This window comes from Rhinolophus ferrumequinum, chromosome 17 (genome assembly GCF_004115265.2).
Source record: "Rhinolophus ferrumequinum isolate MPI-CBG mRhiFer1 chromosome 17, mRhiFer1_v1.p, whole genome shotgun sequence".
Lineage (NCBI taxonomy): Eukaryota > Metazoa > Chordata > Mammalia > Chiroptera > Rhinolophidae > Rhinolophus > Rhinolophus ferrumequinum.
This window is the reverse complement of record NC_046300.1, coordinates 23,425,861-23,445,951: the sequence shown is the minus strand read 5'-3', so window position 1 is coordinate 23,445,951 and position 20,091 is coordinate 23,425,861. Positions and strand designations below refer to the sequence as shown.

The 20,091-nt window shown below is 37.8% G+C and overlaps 2 protein-coding genes across 5 annotated transcripts in view; one reads left to right on the top strand and one right to left on the bottom strand.

The window, feature by feature from the left end:
* RARB (retinoic acid receptor beta) overlaps nt 1–9,283 on the top strand; it is a 365,838-nt gene extending 356,555 nt beyond the window's left edge. For all 3 annotated transcript variants that reach the window (XM_033131759.1, XM_033131761.1, XM_033131760.1), the window contains exons 6-8: nt 5,051–5,255; nt 6,073–6,231; nt 7,783–9,283. In XM_033131759.1, the coding sequence (XP_032987650.1) occupies nt 5,051–5,255; nt 6,073–6,231; nt 7,783–7,979 (561 nt within the window). In that variant the 3' untranslated portion in view covers nt 7,980–9,283. The remainder of the gene's footprint in view (nt 1–5,050; nt 5,256–6,072; nt 6,232–7,782) is intronic.
* The window catches only part of TOP2B (DNA topoisomerase II beta), a 52,773-nt gene continuing 41,826 nt past the window's right edge, over nt 9,145–20,091 (bottom strand). For both annotated transcript variants that reach the window (XM_033131757.1, XM_033131758.1), the window contains exons 29-36: nt 19,647–19,791; nt 19,271–19,432; nt 17,600–17,801; nt 16,553–16,632; nt 15,185–15,295; nt 12,446–12,568; nt 10,775–10,869; nt 9,145–9,825 (exon numbers count right to left, since the gene is read on the bottom strand). In XM_033131757.1, the coding sequence (XP_032987648.1) occupies nt 9,658–9,825; nt 10,775–10,869; nt 12,446–12,568; nt 15,185–15,295; nt 16,553–16,632; nt 17,600–17,801; nt 19,271–19,432; nt 19,647–19,791 (1,086 nt within the window). In that variant the 3' untranslated portion in view covers nt 9,145–9,657. The remainder of the gene's footprint in view (nt 9,826–10,774; nt 10,870–12,445; nt 12,569–15,184; nt 15,296–16,552; nt 16,633–17,599; nt 17,802–19,270; nt 19,433–19,646; nt 19,792–20,091) is intronic.

Here is a 20,091-nt window from a genome sequence, read left to right as displayed (position 1 = left end):
CTGGGGAAAGGTTAGTTCTCATGAGCTCCTACAGTAAGTACTACATGGGTTGCCAGGGAAGACGCCATGCACGGCGCTGTATGTGTTCCCGTGGTTGTTACCACCTTGACATTCCCGCAAGCTCTGGAGGATAAATAGTCAAATCACATCAGGATATGTCCACAAGTTGCCAAACACAATTAACGCAAAGACTCAGATTGGTGAGCAATTTGAGCTTTGCCTAAAAATTTAGAAATCCCTCGATGCCCCCCTCAGGGGGTTATGAGGTGGGAGAGATTCTGATGAGAGCAGCCAGTTCATTTATTCAGCACATATTCATGGGCCACTTGCTGTGTGATGACATTGCCCTAGAGGCTAAAGAAACAGTAGGGAGCAAGACAGATAGAGAACAGTCTCCTTCTAGGAGCTCATCTTCTAGAGTGTGATGGGTCAGTAAGCTCAGAAAGAGACAGAACAGTGCCGTGGAGAACATTAAGCAAGGTGAGCGATGGCTCGTGCTGTGGAATACTACACAGCAATGAAAAAGAACCACCGCTACATGTGCTAACCTGGGGAATCTCACAGATGTGATACGGACTGGATGAAAGCAGACACGAGAGACTATACTGTGTGGTTCCATGTATCTAAAGTCGGGCAAAACTAATCTATAGGAACAGCGGTCAAAGGAACGGTTACTTTGGGGGAGGAGGTTTGATCGGGAGGAGCCAGGGGAGCTTATGGGTGCTAGAACCATACATATCTTGATCTGGGTGGTGGTTACACAGGTGTACACTTAGGGAAAATGCATTCCACTAGAGCTGTGTGCACTGCTCAAGGCAAATGTGTTGTAGTAGTTATCTGTCTCTGTGTAACAAGTTACCACAAAACTTAGCAGCTTAAAACAATAATCGTTACTATCTCACACAGTCCCTGCAGGTCAGGACCTGACATCCCTGGGTGGCTCCAGCTCAGCATCTCTCATGAGATTGCAGTCAAGATATGGGCTGAGGCTGTACCCGCTGACGGCTTGACAGGGGCTGGAGGGGCAGCTTCCAAGGAAGCTTACTATGTTTGCCCAGCAAGTGAGTGCTGGGAGTGAATGATGGAGGGCTCAGTACCTTGCCACGTGGACCTCTCCGTGGGGCCTGCTTAAGTGTCCTCACGACATGTCAGCCGGCTTCCCCCAAGACTAGAGATTTAAGAGAGCAAGCAAGGAGGAGGCCACGACGCCTTTTCTGACCTTGTCTCCAAAGTCACACCATTGCTCCCACCATAGTCTTTCATTACAGTCCAGTCACTGGCTCCAGCCCACGCTCAAGAGGAGGAGAATGAAGCCTCAGCCTTAAAAGAACTAGTAGCAACCAATTTGGGGGCATATTTTAAAACCACCATGCATGCTATACCTCAATTTTAACACAATTGTATGTCCTATTTCCAAATAATCATAATAAGGTAATAGGATAGGAGGTAATGGGGTTCAGCAAGTGTGTTCACTGTGCTTTCTGAGGAGGTGACATTTGAACTGAGCTCTGAGTAGGCAAAGTCAGCCACATGAAGATCAGGGGAAAAGCCTCAGAGGCAGAGGGAACAGTAAGTGCCAAAGCTCTGCAGCCACAATGAGTTGTTGGAGAGTCAGAAAGAGGATCAATGTGACCAGCAGTTAATGAGCAAGAGGAAAGGAGAGACCGTGGTGAGGTAGGGCAGGCCATGGAGGCCACGGGAAGAAGTTTGGATTTTAGGCTTGAAAGAGACTAGAAGCCCTCAGAGGGATTTTAACAGGGGAGGAGAGGTCTTCTCTGGTGAACATTTTGAACAGAGTGCTCTGGCTACAAGTTCAGGAGTGGAAATCACAGGAAGGTTAAGAGGCCCTCATCGGAAGAGAAGCAGTGGTGGCTTGGATTAGGGTGGTCAGATGGACAAGGAGAGAAGTGTCCATGGCTCTGCCTCTGGGATGTCGGGGCTCAGATCCTCCCAGGCCTCCAGCCCCAGGCAGTCTGCTCCCAGGAAGCACCCAGAAAGCAGTGGAAGGATGCTCAGTTGTCTTTGCTGAACGCAGGAAGAGACGGTCCCTCTCACCCAGAAGAGGACCAGGTTTGTCCACCCACAGCGCTCAGTGTCATCCAGCAGGGCCCTCCTTTGGTGAGTCGGCCTTGCCTGGGCGATTTTTCACCCACCTCATGGGCCTGCATGCTCTTCTTTCCAGATGAAATACCCTCCTTTCAAACAAAGAGTGTTTAAGTTCTGGAGAAGCACTCGGTTGTTGCCACTGTCATTTGATGTTAGTGTGACAAAATGGAACTCCTCGGTTCCCCTCTAGAGGCAGGCCTGGCCAGAGCGGCGAGGAAGATTCTGCCCACTGGGCCCCACGGGGGCAGGGCTGGGGCGGAGGCTCCAATCAAAGAAGACATTGAGTATTCTTCCCTCTCAGACCACACTCCTGCCTCTCTGGACGGCCCATTTATACTTGGTTTGGGTTTGGGGCTTTCTAAGGAAAGAAGCAACAGGACATAGTTTAAATGCTTCATCAGAATCCAAATATTTTCCAACTTTTAAGGAGGAAAACCATTCCAAAGAGAATAGTATGAAGGAGACGTTTGTGCCCTGCAGTTTGGACTTGCATCTCTAAAGAGCTGTTGATGCTTGCAAATGTCTAAATCCTGGCCTCCTGCGATTTCTTTCTGACAAATGCCCGGTTTGTCTCATTCTTGCAAGGACAGACCCGGTGCATTCACATACTGGCAGTGCACTGAAGCTGCAAAGACTTACTTAGAATCTATTTGATTCCAAACTGGAAATGTGTCTGGGGATTTTGAGCCCATAAATGCTGAGCTTACTACTTTGCCCATCACGTGACGGCTCCCTGCGTAGGCAGTACTTCCCGGCATTTCTCCGGGTGGTTGAAGGAGCATTGGACTGGGCATTAGGAGTCCTGCATTCTGTCCTGGCACCGTTACTTGTGTGATCTTGGGCACACTTCACCTTCCAGCGCTTTCAGTGGGATGTAAAGCTTATACCCAATGACCCCTGGTTTCCTCTGCTGCTCTGACATTGGGAATTGCTTTAGACTATCAGCTATCAAGATAAAGTGCAATAGGTCAGCCAGTCAGGGACTCGGAGGAGATGGCTGGCCTGGCTCAGAGAGATCCCTGGGCTACTAGCTGAGAGGTGAAAATGACCACCCAGCTGAAGAAGAGGAATCTCTGTGATGCTTTGATAGCCACTTGCATTCACGATAGGGGGCTTTCCAGATCATACAAATAGGGACATTAAGGAGTTTGGGGACATGTCCTGATTTACGTAGGAAGTAAAGTTTGTAGAAGTTGCTATTTCCAGGCCACAGGCCCTATGCTCCTAGTTAACAAGTAAGTCACAGTGGACAGCTGTGCAGGCTGTGCACTGCACAAAGGCACCCAGCCCAGGAGAAGTGAGGCTGATATCTAATGGGCCATCGCACATTAGAGAGGCATCTAAGTTTGGGTGAAGAGGAATTAGGCCTCTTTGGGGCAGAGGTTAAGAACACAGCCAGTGGAGACTGATGACAGATCATGCCACCTACTATTTATGACATAGGACAAGCTATTTGGGTTTATTTTCCCTTCTATAAAATGGGATAATGGTAAGACCTAACTTGTGGGTTGATGAAATAAGTACTATATAGAAACATGTAGCATGGTAGGTGACGTGTAGTCGGCGATCCGTAAAACATTAGCTTCCATTCTGTGTTGGAGGCGACACATGCCAATTGTTCATCCTTTACCTCTCAGGAGGTCTTCTTCTCACCAAGAAGACATTGGTGGAGTCAGACATTTTTGTTAACTGGGCACCAGCATCTGGGGAAAAACTCTGAGCTCCCTAAACTACTGGGCTTTTCACATCTGTCCGGGCAGGATTCATTTCTCTCTGTGCTTCAAGCAGTTCTGAGCCTTTTTCAGAGGGAAAAGTCAAGTGTGGAAACCTGGTTGGCGAAGAGGCCCTTCACAGTTGTTGGTGCAGAAATGTGCTTCTGGGTGGAGAAGTGCTCTGGAATGCGTGGAGCTCCGCACAGGCACAGCGTTAGGGCTGATCGGGCAATGGGAACACCTGCTGGGGTTGCCTGCATGCAGAAGGCAGGCAGTTGGAGTTTACCATGCTCTGAGCAAGGCACAGTGCAGGGGGCAGGCAACTCCTTGGCAGCAGGTGTCCTCGGGTGGTATCGAGGGCATGTCAGGTGGAATTGGGAGACTATCACAGCGTGGCCCAGGCTTCTCGTCTATAGAAATTCCACACATACATCTGGGCTTCGTTGAAACACTGCCTCTTCCCCACGAATCTGCTCTTGCGTCCTCCTGGCTGTATCTGAGCTTTCCTTCTGAACGCCCCAGCTCCTCGCGGGTGCTACTCTTGCTCCTTGTTTATAGTTGTCTTGGAACTGTGTGGTCAGAGGCATCATGGAAGAGGGAGCCTAACTCGGGTTTGAATCAGATGTTAACTGTGTGACATGGGGCACATAGCTTAACCTTTCTGAGCCTTCAGTCCCTCATCTGTAAAATAAGAAAAATTAACTTTACCAAGTCATTTGAAAGACTGATGTAGGACATATGTAACATTTGACATACACCAGGCATTAAATAAATGGTAGATATTGTCCTTTATTATTATTATTATTATTATTATTATTATTATTATTATTATGTAGGCTGTTAGCTCAGGAAAAAAAGGGAGGATAGAATCTTATTCATTCGTTTATCCCCCGCACCTGGCACAGTGCCTGGGACATAAGTAGGTACTCAGTAAATGTTTGACTAGGATAGATTACTTTCAGCACAAACAGATATTTCTCAAAATTTCTTGTGTCCTATTTATTATTCCCTAAAATAACTTTAACCTGTGTTTTGACTGCTTACTCTTTTAATGAAGGAGCTGGAAAAGACAGTCAACTTCTCGGAGGAGGACAGAGTGCCTCCTGTGATGCAGGAGCTCCTCAGAAACCCTCCTGTTGTCTCCTGCCTGGATCTGATTGATGCCGTCAGGACAGCCTGGCTTTGATGACCCATCAAACCTGTGTTTTTGTTTTTTTGTTTCTTTCTTCCAGATTCTTAGAATTTGCACCAGGTATACCCCAGAACAAGACACCATGACTTTTTCAGATGGCCTGACCCTAAATCGAACTCAGATGCACAATGCTGGATTTGGTCCTCTGACTGACCTTGTGTTCACCTTTGCCAACCAGCTCCTGCCTTTGGAAATGGATGACACAGAAACAGGCCTTCTCAGTGCCATCTGCTTAATCTGTGGAGGTACCAACTACCTAGAAAACCTTCGTGAGATTCCATGAAGAACAACTTATACTTGTAATTTATGGGAAATTCCTCATCTCCATTTTGGAGTTATTTTGCATGGGAAAAGACATGTGAATAAAGCCAGGCATGCATGGTTGGGGTTTGTTGCATTGTTCCATAGTTTTAAGTTAAAGGTATTTGGGATTCTTCTGATCTGAAATACCAAAGTGCTATTTCTCCAATTGCTACAGGTATTTTTTTTTTCAAGGGAGGATCAGACTATAGTAAAATAAATCACCTAGGGACATTTTAATAATGATCCAAGGGATTTGCATGTGCTGTTTGCTAACTTAGTGGCTGGGAATACAAGTCACCGAGCTGGCCAACCCTTGGAGAATTGGGATAAAATACAGCTTTCTTCTTTGTAGTGACCCCTACTGGCTCACAGGAAGCCGAATCGTAAGTGGTTAAAAAGTAATGGCTTTAATTAGGGGGCCCATTTACCTTGCTTTTATAACCATGCTGCTCAAGGTTTTAATTCAGCTCAGTAGCGACACCTCCTGGTCATGAAAAGTAATTCTTTCCCTGGGACAAAAGCAACCGGCCATCAAAATGTGCTTTTGGCCAAGGGGGACAATCATTTTCAACTATCACTGCTTAAAGCAGTTGCATTTATCTTCAAATTTGTATATATGATCAAGTCATCAAATTAATAAAGTCATAGTAGAGTAGGAACAAGGAAGATGGGAAATGGAAAGAAACCCTCTAGCCTGGAAAGTATATAATTCTTTCTGTCCTGATACCAATTGTTTAATATTTTGTTTCTGGTATCTAGACCGCCAGGACCTTGAGGAACCGACAAAAGTAGATAAGCTACAAGAACCATTGTTGGAAGCACTAAAAATTTATATCAGAAAGAGACGACCAAGCAAGCCTCACATGTTTCCAAAGATCTTAATGAAAATCACAGATCTCCGCAGCATCAGTGCAAAAGGTACGTCTTTAGAGCCTGTGTATATTCACAAAGTGGACTTGAAATCCTGACCAGATTGCACTGCTTTTTTAAACTCGGTATTTTAATTCAGGATGTTTGATAATACCTTTTTGTTGTTTTTGTTTATGAATTCATTTCTCATTGAAATCAAAAGGAATTAAATAGTACCCACCACTTTAAAAAATAAACGAAAAACCCCAAAATACCTCAAATTTAACCTTACTCAATGACTTTAGATGATGAGCTTTAAAATCCAGATGACTAAGGACTCGAAAAACTTTTCAAGAGAACGTACTATATGGCAGGCTTTTAAATTCCCTAGTTTTATACATTTCATTCCAGCTCTCCACACATGCTCCGGTTTATGTAAACTTGACTCCAGTTTTTCCTGAACATGCAAACATCAAGAAAAATGAATAGTACTTAGGGTAATTGGTATTGGTTAAGTTTCTGTCTTCATCAACGTAGTCATTGGTCTCCTGTATAGGCAGATTGACTTCTGCACATTTCTAAGCGAAGCAATTCTTGCCTTCCTGAGAGGTATATTCTTTGCCTAGTAATTTTCAGTTTATGTGGCAATCTGAGCAATTACAGAAGTGCCTAGAGCTGTACCACAGTTGAGCGTTAGAGCTGGGTTTTCCTGTGTAGAGAAAAACTTAGCAGCCACCCCTGGTACCAAATGTTGTCATTCGCCCTCCTCATAGCCTGCTCTGTCCCTAAGAACCTTGGTGAGCCAAGGAACAAACTCCACATTTCAGAAAGTGCTTAGAAACACAGTGAACTTGTTTGACAGTCTCAATCCTTGATCTCTTTCCTTCTAAGAGGTTTCTTCAGGGAGACCTGAGTTCATCCCTGGCATGAGATTAAGAGTAGAGGCAAACATAGATACCAGTGCGAGACTATTGTAACTATGTCTTTGATTTTGAAACAATGAGGCTGTTTAACTTAACACAGTCATTCCCTATCTTTAGACCAGTACTAATAGAATTTACTGTGATTATGGAAATATTCTATAAACTGAATCGTGCAATACAGCAGCCACTAACCACATGTGGCTCTGCAGCACCTGAAATGTGGCTAATGCAACTGAGGCACTGTTCTAATTATATTTAATTAAAAAAAAATAACTTTAAATCACCACGCATGGCTACTGTATTGGTCAAGTAGCCATCAAGTGAATAATCTCCGTACGTACGTTTATTACTCAAATCACTTCTTTCGTTTGTTGATTTCTGGTATCCTTTCAACTGTTTCACTTCTAAGATACTCTTTTTGGTCTTTTATCAGGAACTTCTGTTTGTAAATTAGGTTAAGTAAATATATATTGATATTGTTTCCTGAAACTGATGGAATTGTCAAATTTAAACATGTCACATTGCTGCAGTTTTTCTATAGATCAAGTAAAAATAGTTTAACGCGGTAAAAATCAGGAAAGGCTCTGGGAAGCACTGGTAACAGTTTTCACTCTTGTTAAAAGTCCATGAAAGTTGATCCTTAGTTATTCAGCTTAATTTCATATCTCTACCAGATTCTATTATCTCTTTTTAAAAGGTGCAGAACGTGTAATTACCTTGAAAATGGAAATTCCTGGATCAATGCCACCTCTCATTCAGGAAATGCTAGAGAATTCTGAAGGACATGAACCCTTGACCCCAAGTTCAAGTGGGAACACAGCAGAGCACAGTCCCAGCATCTCACCCAGCTCAGTGGAAAACAGCGGTGTCAGTCAGTCACCACTGGTGCAATAAGACACTTTCCAGCTACTTCAAACATTCCCCAGTAACTTCAGTTCCGGGATTTAAAATGCAAGAAAAAAAAAAAACAAACATTTTTACTGCTGCTTAGTTTTTGGACTGAAAATATATTAAAACTCAAGAAGGACCAAGAAGTTTTCGTATGTATCAATATATATACTCCTCATTGTCTAACTTACCTAGAAGTACAAACTTTTTAAATTCTAAAAAATCAGCCATTTCATGCAACCAGAAACTAGTTAAAAGCTTCTATTTTCCTCTTTGAACACCCAAGATTGCATGGCAAAGACCCAGTCCAAATGATTTTACCCCTGGTTAAGTTTCTAAAGACTTTGTACATACAGAAATATGGCTCTGTTCTTTCTATACTGTATGTTTGGTGCTTTCCTTTTGTCTTGCATACTCAAAATAGCCAAGACACCAAGGTTATGAAACAGACTACTGTACGTGTCCAGCTAAGAAAGATTCAAAAAGATAACTGTCTTGCTTTCACAGAATAATCAAGACATCAAGGTAAGGAAATGGGACTACTGTACAGTATGACAAGATAAGGCTAAAGATATTCTCATTTAGTTAGTATGGAAGCTTGTCCTTGCTCTTTTGATGCTCTCAAACTGCATCTTTTATTTCATGTTGCCCAGTAAAAGTATACAAATTCACTGTACTAGCAGAAGAGAATTCTGTATCAGTGTAACTGCCAGTTCAGTTAATCAAATGTCATTGTTCAATCGTTAATGTCACTTTAAATTAAAAGTGGTTTATTACTTGTTTAATGACATAACTACACAATTTTTTTAAAAAGATACATTTTTACAGTAATGATAGCCTCCAAGGCAGAAACACTTTTCAGTGTTAATAAGTTTTTGTTTACCTATTCACAAGCCATTAGGGAAATTTCTTGGGATAATTAGCAGGCTGGTCTACCACCTGTACCATGTAACTCTAGTGTCCTTCCTGACTCATGCCTGATACTGGGTTTTTCCCAGTCTTCTTGATGCCCAGGGGCTAACCGTAACTCCCAAAGGCATGGGCAGATAATCTGCATCCTTTGACCTTGTTCAATCACTATGAAGCAGAGTGAAAGCTGTGGTAGAGTGGTTAACAGATACAAGTGTCAGTTTCTTAGTTCTCATTTAAGCACTAGTGGATTTTTTTTTTTTATATTAGCAAGTCTGTGATGTACTTTCACTGGCTCTGTTTGTACATTGAGATTGTTTAACAATGCTTTCTATGTTCATATACTGTTTACCTTTTTCCATGGAGTCTCCTGGCAAAGAATAAAATATATTTATTTTAAAGGTGTGTGGGAGCTTTCACTCAACTTTCATTTTCAGTAAAGAGACAAGAAAAAACAGTTCCATTTTTAATGTTTAAATTTCATTTCAAAAAGCAGGTCTTTAGTCTGCAATCATGACAATTAAAATCTGTGCTAATGCACGGCAGTCTATAACAATACTACAAGCCAATCAGACAGTACATGACATTTCAATGAGTAAAAAAGAGCATAAAACTGTATGTGTAAGAACAAAATGTTAAAAGGCCTACCACAATAAAAAACCATCAATTACATTATCACATTAAAATAAGCCAGATGTACAAAAGTCTGAGACAGGAAAGACAAAAGGACAACACAAGTTATCTGTTGAAAAATGTTTCTGTGCTCTTTGGGCACTTAATTAAACATTGCAAAATCAACATCTTCTTCTTCATCAGACTCTGCAAAATATTTTACTTCTTTCCTAGCCCGACCAGTCCGTGGCAGAGAAGGTGGTTCAGAAGCGAAGTCTGATGGGAAGATGTCCATATCGGAATCCTGATCAAAAGACGTTTTCTTCGGTTTCTAGACATTTTTTAAAAAAACAATAGATTTAAAACCCCAAAATTAAGAAAATAAATGAAGACTCATGCTAAAAAGAATTTCATTCCTTCCACCACTTCACTTGCATTTGGGAATTATAAATAATGGTGCTTTTAAAATCAGAATTGTAATGCTATTAATAACAAGTATAAGACCAGTTATCTAATAATTTTTATGAAGAAAAAAAAGATTAGGTATAATAATTTGCCACCTTGGTGATCTTGTATTACTTATCACCATTTTTATTTCTTTCAGAATGTATATATTACCCAGCAAACATGCACAATGCCCAGATTGGTAAAAATTCAAATTGTCTAATTTGTAAGTATCTATCAATTCATGAGAGGAAAACAAGACTCATGCACAGTATGTAGAGCACACAGTGTTTATAAACATGTAGGAAGAGTCACCAGAGGTGTAGAAGACTGGATGGAAGAGGTCAGTATGAACAGTACCATAAAGCTAAAATCATCTGTTTGTATTTTAAGTTTTAATGGGAGAGAAAAAAGGGGGACATTTGATGTTATTAATTTATCTAAAAGAGATAGTGTACTTCTGGAGAAGGATCAGATTAATTGGGAAAATGATCCACAGTCAAATGAATTCAAGTTAAAAAAATAAAATTAGCCCTGGTCAAATACAGAAATAGCCTTTATTTGGTCTGAAAAAATAATATTTCAGACAGGTAGCATACAATTTCCACTGCTCATTGGATGAAATACTCTTAATTAAGGATTTTCTATCCTTTCATCCAAGAAACAGTCCTGATTATATAGATTTAGACTTGGATCATTATTTAATCATATACAAGCCCCCTAAGGATAAACCATGCTAGGTTTAAAGCTGTTACAAGACATTATAGTAATAAGAGAACTAAGCTAGTTATAGATCATCTTAAATAAAACTGCATTACAAAGAGGCTTATGATTACCTTGCTTGTTGTTTTGGATGTTTTCCTGCCAGGGTTATAATCACCTTCATTTTCAGAGCCAGATGCTTTCCTTTTCTTTGCCCCCCGGCCTTTACCTTAAAATGATACAAAGCATTTTTTCTCCCAAGGTTAAGTGCAATATAAAAAGGTAAAAACATTGTACTTCTTTGGCATCCCCAATCAGTACTATAATCCTGATCTCTTAATATGAATGATGTAGAAACAGTCTGACAGCATCATTTAGGTTCTGGAGTTGACATGAGTAAAGTATTTCACAAATACATTTAAACTAATTGGAAGTTCCTCATGACCAATTTTAATGACCAAGCCCCTGATACACAATAGAAAATATTTGCATTTTGTACATGTCATCCTTGGGCCTGAAAGGAAATATCTCTTAGAAGAGTGTCTTTAAATTGAACGTGATGGGAAAAAAAATTAGTTTCTAGCATGTCACAGACCAATACTTTTAAAAATATAATTAAAATATGAACTACTAGAAAAGTAATACATACTTTCTTATTAACACAAATTATAAAGGTTTGAATCCTTACTCTAAATTTTACTTATTACACATTAGTAACAACCAATTGCAGATCCCATTTTTAAGTAGTATAGTCTTAGAATAAACCCTCTAGTATTACTCAGGAAATAATCTGTCAAATTCATATTCCTTCTTAGACCTAGAATTATCACATATAGCATTTTTTTAAAAATTTTCATCTACCTAATGTCTTATTCTCATCATTGGAGGAGGAAGAGAAAAAGGTAGTATTTAAATGTTCTCCATCCTACAGTGATGCCAGTGAGTGAAAGAAAATTGAACTAAATTGCAATTCTAAATTTTTAAGAATTCCTTAAGAACCATGACCAACTGGATTGTACTGGTAAGAAAAGATAGCCTAAATACTCTTGGGATGTCATATTTGATTAAATAAAGCAATGAAATGGCACTTTTGTATTTAAAATGTTTCAAACTATGTACACCATAAGTACCGACCTCCCCAATCAGTTTCTTTTACACCCCCCCATTCTCCCTTGTTTCCCTGTCGGCCTGTATCTCCTTATCCTAACTGTTACTTTAAGAAATAAATACATTGATAATATCTGTCAGTTGGATAAAAGGTTGAACAGCTACCCTTAGAGAAAATCATGTCTTACATATTTGTTTTTAAAGCATCTGTAAGGACTTTCTAGATTCTGAAGGCAAAGAGGGGGTCCCAGAGAGGAGAACAGGTGCTGATGCCCTTGTAGGGCCCTGAGCACAGCAACTTTACTTCCCAGATAAGCAAAAAGCTCTGGTCTAAGAGTCCTAGCTCCAGTCTACTCCAGTCATTGTCGCACGTCAGCTAGTGAAGAGCCCACATCTACTGTTTTAATAATTAGTTATTAAACAACTAGCCCCCCGCCACCCCGCACATGGAGGTCTCTGAACCATTCCTAGATATGCAAATTGCTTACTTAACCCCTTTGAGTCTCTTTGACATGTAAAACAAAGCGACTGGACTAAATTGCTATACTTCCTTTGGACTGATTCTTAGATACATTGCTTATTGAGGAATAAAGCAATTTAAAATATGTACCCAGTCTCTTTAAATTCAATGAGTAGAAGACACTAAATATTTTCCACATGGCATATGCTAGAGAGTTATATACAAAGATAATCCTCACCTTTTGGTGTTGTAGTCTTCTTTGGAATGCCAAATTCTGAATCTGAGTCAGAGTTTATAGTCTCTATTTTCTTCTGTTTGGGGGTTCTCTTGGGCTTAGGGGTTGTATCTGAAGATGGTTTTCCTATGAAGCAAATTTCCATTTCTTAAAACAATGTAATATACTTACTAAGAAACCAAGCTGAAGTGAGTCTCATAACAATGGAAGTTCTTACAGATGATATGAAATTGAGTACCTTAAGTAATAAAATGGCTTCTCTCCACTTGGTGTCAATGTAAAGACAAACAGTTTCTTATAGATGATGAAATGCTTTTTATTTAATTATGCATAATTTGCCCTTTGATAATTCAAGTGAGATATTTTAAATAAGGGCCATTAAAATGAATTAAGCAGTAACTTTTAAAAAGCAGTAGAAAAATGTAATATAGTCAAGACAAAAAACACATCTGACATATTAATTATAACCCAAGTATAACCACATATTAAGCTCTAACTTATAAAATATTTTAGAGGGAAAAAAACATTTTTATGGGACCCTCGAATACCATGAACAGAAACAATTCACTTCCGTTCAAAAGGTGAAATACAGACATGCACTTTTATGTGGAAAGAAATATGAAAAGTCTAGAAAAGCAGGAAATAGACCCAAAGGCATTTGTTTCGATGAATTTTGTTTTAAAAATAGACCTTGTTTTTCAGCTCCAGTTAGTCTATGTGAAAACTGATTATCACTAATCACTTGTGTGATTAGTAAAACCTAATTTGAAAAAAAAAAAATATTTATTGAATTAACCACAGACTTTTCTATTAAAAAAAACAACAAAAAACATGTTAATTCTATGGAAAATGTATTCCCAGTCTCAATTTGAGATGCTAGAGCTAAAGCCCCTCATTAGAACTATAGGAGCAGCCCACGCTCTTGTGGCAGTGGCAATCACAGATTTGGGGGCTTTTCCCGCTCTTGGGTTCTCATGCCTAAGCACAAGAGCTCCTAGCAGGAGTATGGGCTTGACTTAACAGGGTGTTCTAGGACTACTTTTTTCTTCAGAAGAGTTTCCAGGCTTGCAGTGTTAGGTGGCACTTTCAACTCTATTGGGCAAATGTTGGTCAGCTGAGTACTATGAGTGGCCTTTTTGCTGTAAAGTTATGGAGCTACAGAATTTAACTTGTATAATAATTTATGTAACTTGAAGTTAACATATACGATCCCTCCGATGGACATGATGCATCCTCTCCTTTAAATGATATTTTGTGGAAACTGTATTTTTGGAGGAAGGCTGAGGGCTTGCTGGCGTCTCTGAAATCACACCACACAGGCATCAATCACCCTGTGTCATCAAATGACACAGGCTAATTCAGCTACTAGTCAAACAACCAAATAGGACCAGTGTTTTGATATGCTATCCTTTTAGTTAATGCTAACCTCTAACCCATTAGGTTAAATAGGAATGAACAGCTTGATGAAGGAAACATGTTGATATGATGAAAGAACGGATATGGCTCTTAAGTTTTCAGTATGGATATAAGATGCTCATATGAAGATGATTAAAAAAAAAAAAAGATGCTTAAAGGGTAATTATAGGGCCTGTCTTGGTTTGATTTCCCCAGAAGCAGAACCCAACTGATCCTAAGACAAAGACTTAAGTACAAGTATTTATTTGGGAGGTAAAGGAAAGGGAATAAAAAAATCAAACAATGAAGAGAGGGTGCCAGTAATGGGTAAGTTATAGCAAGCCTGTCACCCTCTGGGCGCCAGTGTAAAACATATCCCAGAGGGGCAAGAACACTAAGATATTTTCAGACCACCTTTCCTCAATCACCTGGTGGCCGGGCATGGGGAAATGTTATTATTCCAGCATAGCAACAAAGAGAAAGTCCTGAGGCAAAGAAATGTAGACACTGGCCCATGTGCACTAAAGTGGTAAAGGCAAAGGGATATAGGTGGGACACTCAATGTGTTGGCTAGACGGGCTCCTATAGCCAACCAATTTGTCACCACAGTGCTAGTACATTCAGAATAAGTAGGGACTTTTATAGTTGTTCTGCTACATCACATACATATGTGTCTATAATGGTATTGTCTGTTGTGCATTTTTAAGATCCTGAAGGGACAGTTTGTACTGTTTGTTTACTTGCTGTGTAAGTAGCAATTATCTTTTAAACACAAAGCACTAATACTGACCTCCTTCAAAAACACCAAGGTATGTACCTTGGTATTAGTAACAGATTCATGAATCAATTCAGTGTTTCATGGGCCATCTAAGGTTATGGAAAAGAAAGAAGCTATATGACTGACAAAGAAAAAGAAGACCTCAACTGAACTGACCAATGAGAACTAACCACATGAGAAGTTAAGGCATGACCTATATAGATAACACAATCAGGCTGCTAGCAAGACAATTTTATACTACTTTACAGTCAAACAACTACAAAAGAGCTTTACTAGAAAAGCTATCATTAGTATCAATGCATGGAATTACTTTACAATTATAACAGCTTTAAAATAAGATCTTAAAATCATTTTAATAATTACCTTACATGGTTAGAAAATAGGAGGGATTCTCCTTATAAACATTTATACTTTAAAACTATATTCTAAAAAAATCCTAGTTCAAATAGTTTCAAATTATATTAAATCTTCTTTACCATCTATCTTCTATACCATCTATACAATCTTCTTTATCAACTATCTCTACATGGTTTATGCAATACTTAACAAAATCAAATACAAGTACATACCCTTTTTAGCAGCTACTGTTTTACTTGGAACTTTATCTGTTTGTTTCAGACCAAATGAAGGTGAAAAAACAGAAGCAGAATCTTCTTCATTACTGTCAAATTTAGCTGAATCTAAAAATCACAAAGCTTTTTTTCAGTAAAGAGCTTCTATAAGAACCACTTAACAGTTAAACTTTTATTCTTTTTACTGATGACTTCTCTTTAGCTAGATAATTGACCTTACAAGTTTCTATTTTCTGATCATATCATCCAAAATATACAAATAGCTGAAAATAAAAAATATAACAATGTTATATTTCAAAAATGTTAACTGTGTTGTAAAACAATGCAGAAATGAATAGGGTAATGAAGTTTCTTAATAGTCCCAAATGTGAATCATTTAAAACTTCACTGATAATTCAAAAATACATACTGATGATTTATTTTAATCTGATACATGAAAAAGCTCTCACTGTGGTTATTTTAACATCTACACATCTGAGGCTATTAACCGTTTCAGGAATAAGTGATAATAGTCAAATCTACAAGAGTACTAAACTGATCTTTTTAGATCAATTTTAAATCACCGAAGATGAATTTAAAAGGCATGTAGGCTCACCCTCAGTTTACTTTCACACTCAAATTAATTAATCAAATCCTCCCTTTCTCTCTCCCTCAAAACCAAAACAGCTACTCAAAATGGCTACTTAGGTGTAAGTGATAGTTTTATATAACTGTTCTGACCTGCTGTCAAAATGCTATCTATCTATATGTATAGAACATGTACCAGATCTATGTATGTCTATCTACATGTATGTATTAAAAAATGCAAGACAGTGAATCAATTTAGTCTAACTAGATCATTTTGACCTTAAAAATTCCACATTCAAAAACATAGGGAATAAAAAATATACACCCCGAGTAAAATTGCCTCTATGAAAGTTTTAGTCTTTTAGCTACTACTAGGGTTTAGTAAAACAAATCTGCATATTGCTACCCTTGTAGCTGTAAAACAAACAAAAAAACTGTCATATACATTCACGTTTCTATGAAAATCAAATTACAATCTTCCAAAATTTCTTTCTATATTGTTTTTCATTAAAACACTACAACCACATTACACTCCCTACACAGATGTAGGTTAGCATCTGTCTATCTACTTAAATGCTTCCATAATGCCTATTTTGATCAAGTAGTTGGGAACAAACTCAGGAGAAATAAACTTTATTACACTGAGAAAAATTCGAAAAGAAGTTATCTACTCACATACAAAAGAAAAAAATCCTGAAATTAAATCATGACCTAATGATTTATCTACTGTTTTTAATTCTCCACTAAAACATAGCAATACTACAATAAGTAACCAATTAGAAAGCTAAATGAGCATACCATCTTCCGACTTCTGAGAGTATGAAGGAAATGAGAAAAGATTCCCAAAATCCTGACCTTTTTTGTCATGCGAAGATTTTCTATTAGAAAGAAAAATTAAACACCACAATTTAAACACCTGGTTTCAACCTTGATAAATTATATGTGATATGTATTGTAGGATTATAATCACAGAACAAAATTTTGTTCTCTCATTTGTTTCTGTCTGTTAAAGACAGACAAACTCTTTTTTTTCTCTCTCATATGCAAAAGTGTGCAGACAGACACACACACACACACACACACACACACACCCCAAGCCAATGATTTAACGTAAGAGAATGGCAGGAGACAGTTATTCAAAATATCACTAAATTAAATTTTATGGTTGACAGAACCAGAATTTAACATCAGTAATTTATTAGTAAAAGTCCAAGGAGAATGTCAGAATCTCCATCAAAGTAGACAATAATCCTGTTTCTGATCCCAGACTACATGTGATAAAGTACTTTTTTATAATAGATGGCAAAATACTTCCCTGAAAAATCTGAAATAGTTCACACACTTCGTATCTTACATGATAGCATTCACACTCATAAGAGGCAAATCAACCAAGGCTAAAGCTAGGGGGAAAAGCTGAATTTCCGAAAAAAGATTTAGTAACTTTTCTCTGAACCAGGGTCTGTGACACTATGTCCCCTAGGCCTGCTGCCTATTTTTTGTAAATAAAGTTTTATTAGAACACAGCTACACTAGTTCTTTTACGTATTGTTTATGGCTGCTTTCCTGCTGCAATGGCAGCATTGAGTAGTTGTGGCAAAGACCACATGGCCTGCAAATCCTAGTATATTTATTATAGAGCCTTTTATGGAAAAAATTTTGCCAACCCATGCTCTAAATTATAGCAACAATTATGTAAAGAGCTGCAATATTAACCAAATTTACTGCTTCATGAGGAGGACTTTACCTAGAATAATAATTCCTTAGCGCTTACGGTTAAGATCTTTGACAGATGCCTAATCAACTAACTGCACCATATAACTGAAGAGCAGTTGTTTCATTACTTACTCTGGAGTAGCTTTTGATTTGCCTGGTGAAAATGTATATTCATCTTTATCTAAGCCGTCTGAAGGAACAAATTCATCTTCCCCATCATTTGTTATGGGAGATGCTTTCACTTTCAGTTCCTCTAAATCATTATTGTCATCATCATCATCAGCATCATCATCTTCTTCTTCTGAGAAATCAAATGTGTACTTAGGCCTTTCAGCTAAGAGGAAAATGAAAGTGAATGTTAAAATCAAATCCAGCTTTATTCACATAAAATATGATGAATAATGCATTTGAAAAAGATTCCAGCTATCACTAAAAATACACAAGGGAAGAAAAAGAGACAAGCATTTAGAGAATAAAAGCCAACAATTTTGGCCTCAGTTATTCTGACTGTTAACATCCATCCTGTACTTCCCAGGAGGCTATGGGGTAATGCTCGTATGTTAGGAGAGCATACACTGATGAGATTATTAGAATGTTGCTTATCATACTTAAATATTTCTCAGAAACAGGGAAGTAGTCATTATGGACACTATCAAAGTAATTAGTAATAATAATTTCTGCAATTACAAAAGGCAAATTTTTCAGGCCTTTAGAAAGTGCTAATCTTTCTCTTATTCTCTTGCATAAAAACTTCTATCTTCTATTCATGGCAGTTTTTATGACATAATAGAGTTAGTAATTTTTCAGATGAATGAGAAAAAACAGATAACACCTCAGTATATTAGCAAAACAATAATTTAATATAATGTACAAAAAGGTACCAACTACAGGGAAAGACACGTCAGCAGTCAGCATAATACAAGTAAGTCTTATTATAATTTCTAGCCTATGCTATGAAATAAAATTTAAAATTCATTTCAATGCTATGTAATTTTTTACTTAATTTTAAATTTATGGAAAAAGCCTAAATACACTTTTGAAGCATGTAATAAATTAATTTTCATGTAAGTTAAATTACACATTAAAAATTCACATATATTATACTACCTATGCATATTAGGAAAAGAAATGCAATCATTTTGTCATTACAAAACCAAAGACTTTAAAAAATATTTCCCAGAATTAACCATAATGCTGTATCACTCATTTTAAGTAAATTAGGAATTAAAATTTGAAAACAATCTATAAAATAGGACACTCATCAGTTTTTAATTATTTCAAGACTTCAAATTAATGAATATTCAGAAAAAATCAAATCACATGCTTAACCACAATATATAACAGCAAAATGGGATTCTGCAGCCTAGCTCTATCACTGCAATTATCTAAATCACGCTATGTACATGGAATCAGACTCCTAACGTAGGGGAACATTTTACATGATACAAGGGGTAGAAAACTAAACAAAAACAAAACTATAAAGTGCTTCTATTGATCCATCACTCTCGGTATACTACCGAAGTACATTTTTTTGTCAAAAATCTTCAAACTATGGAGGGAACATAACCCAAACTTTATAATAAACTTCAATGATTCATTTTAGACAAATGTGTTTTATGTCCAACTTTGCTAGAAAAGATCATTCTGTAAAGCAATTTTTTTTTTGTCTTCTTGAACTGTAACTTCTGAAATACTAATGGTTTAGTATAGTACTTTAGTAACATTGGTAATAGTAATATGAGTAATACTAACTTGGTCAAACTACAATATACAACAAAATAAATATAAAATGTATCACAATACCAGCCGCTCTCCTAAGCAGAGAATCTCTTGGAATAACCACAGGTTCTGTTTCTTCCAAGTCACTTTCTGACTTGGACTCATCATCTGACCAGGGATTCCGTTTCTTCACTTTCTTTGCACTAGATTTACCAGATGATGTGGGTGTTTTTCTCACCCTGGTACCTAAAAACAAAAGAACAATAATACATGTACTAATACTTATACAAATGTCATTAGTAAAAATAAAACTGTTATAACGAAAAGTTCATTATAGAATAACAAATGCTCATAGACACTGGAAACATTACTTAAACTATTAGAAAAAAAGCACAATCAAAAGAGGCTAGTAATTCCCTGAATGTATAGATTTACACACAACTTTGTAACAAATCCTTACCAGGCTCCTTTTTTTCCCTTTTGGGTTTGGGACCTTTATTTATAGGCACTGACTGTATCAATGCCTCTTCTCCTGTACCTTCTACTGGTGTTCCACTGAGTTCTTCATCAAATTCCACTTTTACTGCTGTGGTATCAAGATCACCCTACGCATTAAAAAGAAAACCAAACCATGAGTAAAAACAAAAATTAAATTAACACCATATATTTTAGAGACACATTTCCAGCCAATAAATTGCTTCTTCATATCAGATGAGTGAAAAAAATAATAGTGTAATTCTATGAGGTCTTAAAAGATGACCTTCATCAGACTATGTTTTACTTTATTTATGTGTAGCAAATAATATTGCTTACCACTCTAATCTTCTCATACACAATATGAGATGACAGCTACTTAAAAGCAACCATAAAAAATAAGAAGGCAGCTTTTGATTAGGGACTTTCAG